Here is a 10,000-nt window from a genome sequence, read left to right as displayed (position 1 = left end):
ATCATTACATGATGTACACTTACACACACCACTCTCTGATAACGTCGTAAACTTCAGTTCTTTGAAGTGAATGTCCGTAGAGCACAATCATATCCGTATTGCATGTGCATGTGCATGTGCATGTGTGTGTGGCGTGCATTGTGAAAGTGCTGTCAGTGTCATGATTGAAAACTTGATCTAATTGTTTGGTTCTTTTTATTTACAGTATGTGTCTGTAATATGTTCTTTTGATGTTGTTGTTGTTGTTACTGTTACTACTGTTACAATAACTACTGTTGTGGTTATTGTTATGGTGGTGATGAAATGAATACATTTGGACATTGAGGTCTGTGTGCTGCATATTTTAGTAGATATCGTGCTGAAAATGCCACCATACACACACTCTATCATGGACAGTAACCTGCCACCATACACACACTCTATCATGGACAGTTAACCTGCCACCATACACACACTCTATCATGGACAGTACACACACTTAACCTGCCACCATACACACACTCTATCATGGACAGTAACCTGCCACCACACACTTAACCTGCCTCCATACACAGACTCCATCATGGACAGTACACACCACACACTTAACCTGCCTCCATACACAGACTCCATCATGGACAGTAACCTGCCACCATACACAGACTCTGTCATGGACAGTAACCTGCCACCACACACACACTCTATCATGGACAGTAACCTGCCACCACACACAGACTCTATCATGGACAGTACACACACTTAACCTGCCACCATACACACACTCTATCATGGACAGTAACCTGCCACCATACACAAACTCTATCATGGACAGTACACACACTTAACCTGCCACCATACACACACTCTATCATGGACAGTAACCTGCCATCATACACAGACTCTATCCAGTCTGCATCTTGCATGTGCATCATGCCATTTCTTTCAGAACAGTAGCTTCATTTGTGTGTGTAAATAACTTCATTTGTGTGCGTAAATAACTTCATTTGTGTGCGTAAATAACTTCATTTGTGTGTGTAAATATTAAATAGCTTAATTTGTGTGTGTAAATAACTTAATTTGTGTGTGTAAATAACTTCATGTGTGTGTGTGTAAATAACTTCATTGGTGTGTGTAAATAACTTCATTTGTGTGTGTAAATAACTTCATTGGTGTATGTAAATAACTTCATTGGTGTGTGTAAATAACTTCATTGTGTGTGTAAATAACTTCATGTGTGTGCGTCACTAGGACCAGCTCCAGCAGAAGATCGTGTGCCCCGGCATCGTCACCTGTCTCACCACCTCACCTGACGGACTCTATGTGCTGGCGGGCATCGCTGACGCTATTTACCTGTGGGAGGTGAGTCTGAGAGACCATATATTTACCTGTGGGAGGAGAGTCTGATAGACCATATATATTTACCTGTGGGAGGTGAGTCTGAGAGACCATAACCATATTTACCTGTGGGAGGTGAGTCTGAGAGACTATATATATTTACCTGTGGGAGGTGAGTCTGAGAGACCATATATTTACCTGTGGGAGGTGAGTCTGAGAGACTATATATATTTACCTGTGGGAGGTGAGTCTGAGAGACCATATATTTACCTGTGGGAGGTGAGTCTGAGAGACGATAATATATTTACCTGTGGGAGGTGAGTCTGAGAGACGATAATATATTTACCTGTGGGAGGTGAGTCTGATAGACCATATAATTTACCTGTGGGAGGTGAGTCTGAGAGACGATAATATATTTACCTGTGGGAGGTGAGTCTGAGAGACCATATATATTTACCTGTGGGAGGTGAGTCTGAGAGACCATATATACAGTGAGGAGCACATGTATTTGATACCATGCTAAAACAGGAATATAAAATCATCATTTGACAATTGATCTTAATGCCTTAATTTAAAAAATGAGTAAAAATCAAACCGCCAAGGACACCAATTTTCTTTGTGATTGAAGAATGTATCGTAAATAGATAAATGTTTTCCTTAAATGCTAGGGGAAGGAAGTATTTGACCCCCTATGTAACCCTATGGGAATTTAACACATAGGGTTAACATAGGGGCAGGCAGATTTTTATTTTTAAAGACCAGCTATTTCATGGATCTAGGATATTATGCATCCCGATAAATTTCCCTTGGCCTTTGGAATTAAAATAGCCCCACATCATCACATACCCTTGACCATAGCTAGAGATTGGCATGGTGCTTTTTCCAGTAGGCCTATTAGCCTGTTTGATTTGCATTGAGCTCAATGAGCATCAAACAGGCTAATAGGCCTACTGCAAAAAGCACCATGCCAATCTCTCGCTATGGTGAAAGGTATGTAATGACGTGGGGCTATTTTAATTCCAACGGCCAAGGGAACTTTATCAGGATGCATAATAACCTGAATCCATGAAATAGCTGGCCTTAAAAAATAAAAATCTGCCTGCCCCAATGTTAACCCTATGTGTTAAATTCCCATAGGGTTACATTGGGGGTCAAATACTTCCTTCCCCCTAGCATTTAGGAAGAACATTTATTTATTTACGAAACATTCTTCATTCACAAAGAAAATTGGGGTAGTTAGCGGTTTTATTTTTACTCAATTTTTGAATTAAGACATTAAGATCAATTGTCAAATGATGATTTTATATTCCTCTTTTTAGTCAACTTTAGCATGGTATCAAATACATGTTCTCCTCACTGTATTTACCTGTGGGAGGTGAGTCTGAGAGACGATAATATATTTACCTGTGGGAGGTGAGTCTGAGAGACCATATATATTTACCTGTGGGAGGTGAGTCTGAGAGACCATATATTTACCTGTGGGAGGTGAGTCTGAGAGACCATATATATTTACCTGTGGGAGGTGAGTCTGAGAGACCATATATTTACCTGTGGGAGGTGAGTCTGAGAGACCACATATTTACCTGTGGGAGGTGAGTCTGAGAGACCATATATATTTACCTGTGGGAGGAGAGAGACCATATATTTACCTGTGGGAGGTGAGTCTGAGAGACCATATACAGTGAGGAGAACATGTATTTGATACCATGCTAAAGTTGCCTAAAAAGAGGAATATAAAATCATCATTTGACAATTGATCTTATTGCCTTAATTCAAAAAATGAGTAAAAATAAAACCGCTAAGGACACCAATTTTCTTTGCGATTGAAGAACGTATCGTAAATAAATAAATGTTCTTCCTAAATGCTAGGGGGAAGGAAGTATTTGACCCCCTATGTAACCCTATGGGAATTTAGCACATAGGGTTAACATAGGGGCAGGCAGATTTTTATTTTTAAAGGCCAGCTATTTCATGGATCCAGGATATTATGCATCCTGATAAAGTTCCCTTGGCCGTTGGAATTAAAATAGCCCCACATCATCACATACCCTTCACCATAGCTAGAGATTGGCATGGGTCTTTTTCCAGTAGGCCTATTAGCCTGTTTGATGCTCATTGAGCTCAATGCAAATCAAATAGGCTAATAGGCCTTTTGGAAAAAGGACCATGCCAATCTCTAGCTATGGTGAAGGGTATGTGATGATGTGGGGCTATTTTAATTCCAAAGGCCAAGGGAACTTTAACAGGATGCATAATATCCTGGATCCATGAAATAGCTGGCCTTTAAAAAATAAAAATCTGCCTGACCCTATGTTAACCCTATGTGCTAAATTCCCATAGGGTTACATAGGGGGTCAAATACTTCCTTCCCTTAGCATTTAAGGAAAACATTTATTTATTTAAGATACATTCTTCAATCACAAAGAAAATTGGTGTCCTTGGCGGTTTTATTTGTTAGTCATTTTTTGAATTAAGGCATTAAGATCAACTGTCAAATGATGATTTTATATTCCTGTTTTAGCATGGTATCAAATACATATGCTCCTCACTGTATTTACCTGTGGGAGGTGAGTCTGAGAGACCATATATATTTACCTGTGGGAGGTGAGTCTGAGAGACCATATATTTACCTGTGGGAGGTGAGTCTGAGAGACCATATATATTTACCTGTGGGAGGTGAGTCTGAGAGACCACATATTTACCTGTGGGAGGTGAGTCTGAGAGACCATATATATTTACCTGTGGGAGGAGAGAGACCATATATTTACCTGTGGGAGGTGAGTCTGAGAGACCATATATTTACCTGTGGGAGGTGAGTCTGAGAGACCATATATATTTACCTGTGGGAGGTGAGTCTGAGAGACCATATATTTACCTGTGGGAGGTGAGTCTGAGAGACAATAATATATTTACCTGTGGGAGGTGAGTCTGAGAGACCATATATTTACCTGTGGGAGGAGAGAGACCACATATTTACCTGTGGGAGGAGAGACCATATATTTACCTGTGGGAGGAGAGACCATATATTTACCTGTGGGAGGAGAGAGACCATATATTTACCTGTGGGAGGAGAGAGACCATATATTTACCTGTGGGAGGAGAGACCATATATTTACCTGTGGGAGGAGAGAGACCATATATTTACCTGTGGGAGGAGAGACCATATATTTACCTGTGGGAGGAGAGAGACCATATATTTACCTGTGGGAGGAGAGAGACCATATATTTACCTGTGGGAGGTGAGTCTGAGAGACCATATATTTACCTGTGGGAGGAGAGAGACCATATATTTACCTGTGGGAGGAGAGAGACCATATATTTACCTGTGGGAGGAGAGAGACCATATATTTACCTGTGGGAGGTGAGTCTGAGAGACCATATATTTACCTGTGGGAGGAGAGAGACCATATATTTACCTGTAGGAGGAGAGACCATATATTTACCTGTGGGAGGAGAGACCATATATTTACCTGTGGGAGGAGACCTGGGAGGAGAGAGACAATAGGCACGTTCAAGTTGACCTCTTGCAGCAGCGAGATCTGCCGGTGACCGCAGGGGCGGGGATACAAACGCTGCTATGAGGTCGAACACTCTCTACTTCCCATAGAACTTTTGTTGGACGCCCCGCAGTGTTTCCCACACATAGACAAATTTGTGGCGGTGGCGCGCCACAGATTCAGCACCGGCCGCCACATATTGCGTTTCGTTATTCTTTTATTTATTTATTTATTCTTATTTTGAAACGCTATTGAAAAACACGCAGCATTCGTAAAGATGAATTTCCTTTCCCTGCGCTCCCTCTCTGTCACTCGCGCATCTGTCTCTCATACACACACACACGCACAGCCGCTACCCTCCGTGTACACCGCGGCTGTCTGTCTCCATGAAAACCAACGAGATCATACCTGGAAGTGTGGTAGGTGGTCGCACTGATGCACCTGACGCTGCTCGGGTAGAAGCATAAAGTTCTCCCGCAACTTTTGTAGTCTATGCGTGCAACTTAATTACCAAACAGTAGAAGTAAACTAATTCTCCTTGGCCCGCTCTCGTGCGCGCTCAATGGACAGCCGCCCTCCACATGCACATTTAATCCAAATAAAACATTCACAATCGTGGACGCATTGACGCACAGAAGACGACTAGCTAAATTACTGTTATATTCGGTTAGCATCATTAGTAGGCTATGCTTCAGACATTTGATTAAAACTCTTGCATTCAAGTTGACTGACCAACAATGTTTTTCAACTCCAAGACTTAAAAGGGCCTGTCACAAGGAGAAAAAGTATTAGCTTACCTTGAAACTTAAACACATGTGGGGAAACTGAACAGTCCAACCAGTAGAGTATGAAAAGCTTAGCCTGCTATGTTTACAATATTTTGAGGCTTCAACCAGTCAGCTGAATTTAAGAAGTGGAGTTGTAATATGAATAGTAGGCTATAATCTGCATAAAGTTTGCTGTTATGAATATCAGAAATGTCAGTATAGGCCTATATAATGTAAATAATTACATAATGTGTGTGTGTTTCAAATAAAGACAAGCTTCACATCTTGTTAAAAAAAAAATTACATTATATGCAAGGAGAGCGATAAAAAGGCGATGCAATGAAAAATATGGGTGCCCCCCCCCCCCGTCAGACATGGGGCGACCACCACACATTGCCTTCTAATCTGTGGGAAACACTGCCCCGTTTCTATTTTCTCTCTGTCGCTGGAGTTGCAATGCTATTTTGAGAAATATGACTCAATAGAAGGGCAAAATTACAGACTCAGTGTAAACAGCATACAAGACAATGCAAGCTCGGATCCTATTAGGATCATGGTGTTGGGCTACAATATACAGGCCTTTGTGACATGCTAATTCCAGAGAATATTGACTCCAAAGGCTAAAAATATTTCCACTTATTGACCCTGATAATGAGGTAATGTTTGACATTTCTTGGCACATGAATGAATTCTTATTTAAATGTGATGTGAACAAAACAGGCATCAACTTTTTGTTAAAGTTGTCACGGTAGTTCATGACAATTCCAGCAAATGAAGATATTTTCTTGGTCTATCTAGTCATTCTTTGTCGAACTTGTTTTAAATCAAAAGTTGACTGACTTCTACGGGTACTTTATTACAACTGTGTTAACTTGTTCAATAACCTAATTGTTCAATAACCTGCAACATATCTTTCAAAATAACAGGGCCACAAGGCTTTTATAGTCAGTATAAAATCTAAGTGTTTCTAATTGGAATCTACAGTTGGTCGCCCTGGTAACACAACTTGAGCTTCATTCTGCGTCTGACGGTGTCTGTGCAGGTTTCCACGGGCAACCTGTTGGCCATCCTGAACCGCCACTACCAGGACCTGACCTGTCTGCGCTTCACCGACGACAGCAGTCACTTCATCTCTGGAGGCAAGGACAACCTGGCGCTCATCTGGAGCCTCGTCAGGTAGGCGCTCACTAGAGCTCACTAGAGGTCACTAGAGGTCACTAGAGGTCACTAGAGGTCATCCATCAATTTCAATTTGTCAGTATCACCATGGCAACGTGATCTAGTGACCTGTTCAGTAAAGTGCAGTATCACCATGGCAACATGATCTAGTGGCCTATTCTGACACAGGAGGGCATCTTCAGTCAGGTTCCCCCGTCTAGAATTGGGCCTCAAGGTTGCTCTCTGGAAGAGAGCTGTTTTCTCCACCGTGGCTTGGATCCCTTGGGCTCTGTAGAAGGCCTTGAATCAAACTGCAGTGTATAGTAAAGTATACTGTGTTGGACCGTGGTGGGTGGGGGGAGAGAGATTCACTAGACCCCACCCTGGTCTAAGCTATTAAGACACCATCACCCCATCTGGATGTGGATTGGGCGAAACTCAATACAGAATCACTACTGGAAGCATCCTGACGTCAGAATGGACAAACTGATATATTGTCCCTCTTTCACAAGTCATATTCACGGCCATTCTGTGCAGTTCACTTTCAGAAGGTTTGCCTGTAGCAGTAGAGAGCAGGAGAGAGAAAGAGACATTAATCTCTTAAACAAACGTACGATATAAAGCAGGTATAGGACAGGTGTGCGCTCATCTCTAAACGGAGCATTGATCAGTTGCGCGCCCTCCACTCCTGTACGCACGTCTCAGAGGATTGGAAAGCTGAACAGTTGAACTCATGGAATATCTTGGACCGTAGACTTCCTGCACATTTGTAGCCACTTTGCCATAATGTAGCCTGTTGTGTTGACACATTTGATGGAAGAGAATTAAGCACAACAGTCATTATTATTTTTTTTTTTCAAGGAGCAAGTGGCAAGTGTGGTATGACTTTGTACTGTATGTATTTGTAGTGTGATGCGTTCTCTCTGTGAAAATAAAGTATCCTGGAGTTTCTTAATAGCACATTTCTAGCTGTCAAAATTAACAAGGTTCAACTGGACCTGAAGATCCCATGTCTCTGGGCTATCTCCAAGTCAGAAGCGCTTCTCTTTTGGACGTATTAGGCACCTTCATGTCGTAAAAAAGAGGTGAGGTGTTCAAAGTGAGCATAGGGGAATGGTATTTTGATTACACTTGTTTTCAGCCGCCATATTTACCAACATACGTTTATTCTGACGATGGGATTGGAGTGATGAGAACGTCTCATGAATCACTCCTGATTTACGCTGTCTACTGCACTCAGATCTGCACTGGGTTCTACGCTCGGTTGAGAAATGAGGGTCACTGTGTGTGTGTGTGTGTGTGTGTGTGTGTGTGTGTGTGTCTGTGCGTGTGTGTGCGTGTGTGTGTGCTCAGATCTGCACTGGGTTCTACGCTCGGTTGAGAAATGAGGGTCACTGTGTGTGTGTGTGTGTGTGTGTCTGTGCGTGTGTGTGCGTGTGTGTGTGCTCAGATCTGCACTGGGTTCTACGCTCGGTTGAGAAATGAGGGTCACTGTGTGCGTGTGTGTGTGTGTGTGTGCGTGTGCGTGGTTGTGTGCTCAGATCTACGCTGGTTTCTATGCTCGGTTGAGAAATGAGGGCCACTGTGTGGTGATTGACCTGGGGAGAAGTGTCATCTATTCACTTCATAAGTTGAAACACTTTTCTGCGGCCGGCGTTTGTCTGCGCCGACTTCTCTGTTGTTGGGGAGTCGTGCAGGTTGACGTTCCTAATGACTGACGTGGGAAGAAGCATCATCTACGATAAAAACTCCCATTATGGCTCTATACGCTGTGAGACTCTCACGTCGGCGTGAGTGGGATGCTACTTAGCATCGGGCTCTGAGGCGCCCTGTGATGAGTTGTGGCTGGTGGCACGACTCCCAAGCCTTATTTTTGTTTTATGCTAATATGTCATTTTTGGGCAGTTTATTAGCAAATTATGCAAACCAGGCTTGAGTCCAAATGGTGGGATGAAGTGTGAGTGTGTGTATTAAAGTGTGTGTATAAAGCCAGAAGTGTGAGTGTGTGTATAAAAGTGTGTATAAAGCCAGAAGTGTGAGTGTGTGTATAAAAGTGTGTGTATAAAGCCAGAAGTGTGAGTGTGTGTATTAAAGTGTGTGTATAAAGCCAGAAGTGTGAGTGTGTGTATAAAAGTGTGTGTATAAAGCCAGAAGTTATAGTGTGTATGTGACTGTGTGTATAAAGCTAGAAGTGTGAGTGTGTGTATAAAAGTGTGTGTATAAAGCCAGAAGTGTGAGTGTGTGTATGTGAGTGTGTGTATAAGCTAGAAGTGTGAGTGTGTGTATGTGAGTGTGTGTATAAGCCAGAAGTGTGAGTGTGTGTATGTGAGTGAGTGTGTGTATAAGCCAGAAGTCGTGTATATATCGTGGCATTCAGTCGTAAATTGTAGAGTTTGCTTTGTATTGAGCGCAGCGTAGACAGAGGGATACACACGGGTTACGAGGAGAAGAAGCTTTAATCACAGTCCTCGCTCATCTCAAAGCCTTTCTCTTCAGACGGCAATAAATCAAGGTGTGACTGTAGGCAGAGGAGGTAATGTCACACACACACACACACACACACTTGTCTGGCAGCTTAGCCATTGCACATGCAGAAAACGACATAGTAATAGTCTGTGATGTGTGTGATGAGTCTTGTGTTGTAGTGTGTGTGTGTGAGCAGTGGAGGTGTGTGTACGTGTGTGTATCTTTACGAACGCCCTGTAGTGTCACTTGGACAGTGAGACAAGCCAGCAGAGCGGCTCCTTGTTTAATAGAGACGTCGAGACGTGTGTGTGTGTGTGTGTGTGTGTGTGTGTGTGTGTGTGTTTAATAGAGACCTCGAGACGGCGGTGTGTTCACGGCCTGTTCCTCTAGTCCCCCCCCCCCCCAGCCCCCCCAGCCCCCCCCCCCAGGCCAATTTATTGCCTCTGTACCCCGGTGGCAGTGTGCCACATGTCTGACTGCTTGCTCTGAACTTTAAAGTTGAGAGTGAGATGGATACACAGTCGTGTGTGTGTGTGTGTGTGTGTGTGTGTGTGTGTGTGCGCGTGTGTGTGTGTGTGTGTGTGTGTGTGTGTGTGTGTGAGCTCACACTGCGCTTCTCTGAGTGGCTCTCTGATTCTCTGATGCCTTCAGATCCCACACAGATAGCATCACTGGGTACACACACACACACACACACACACACACACCACAATCACCATCTGCTGCATGATAAGACAGTCTTTGCAGATTGTCATGAAATCTGCATGGAATAATCTAAAACTCCGACATGTTTTGCTG

At 43.0% G+C, this 10,000-nt stretch overlaps 1 protein-coding gene across 1 annotated transcript in view; it reads left to right on the top strand.

Moving 5' to 3' along the window:
• The window catches only part of wdr18 (WD repeat domain 18), a 96,715-nt gene that overhangs the window by 288 nt on the left and 86,427 nt on the right, over nt 1-10,000 (top strand). The window contains exons 2-3 of the mRNA XM_062556904.1: nt 1,228-1,338; nt 6,621-6,754. Coding sequence (XP_062412888.1) covers nt 1,228-1,338; nt 6,621-6,754 — 245 coding nt within the window. The remainder of the gene's footprint in view (nt 1-1,227; nt 1,339-6,620; nt 6,755-10,000) is intronic.

This window comes from Sardina pilchardus, chromosome 15 (genome assembly GCF_963854185.1).
Source record: "Sardina pilchardus chromosome 15, fSarPil1.1, whole genome shotgun sequence".
Lineage (NCBI taxonomy): Eukaryota > Metazoa > Chordata > Actinopteri > Clupeiformes > Clupeidae > Sardina > Sardina pilchardus.
Note: the sequence above shows the minus strand (reverse complement) of the source record. Positions and strands in the feature narration are given on the sequence as shown.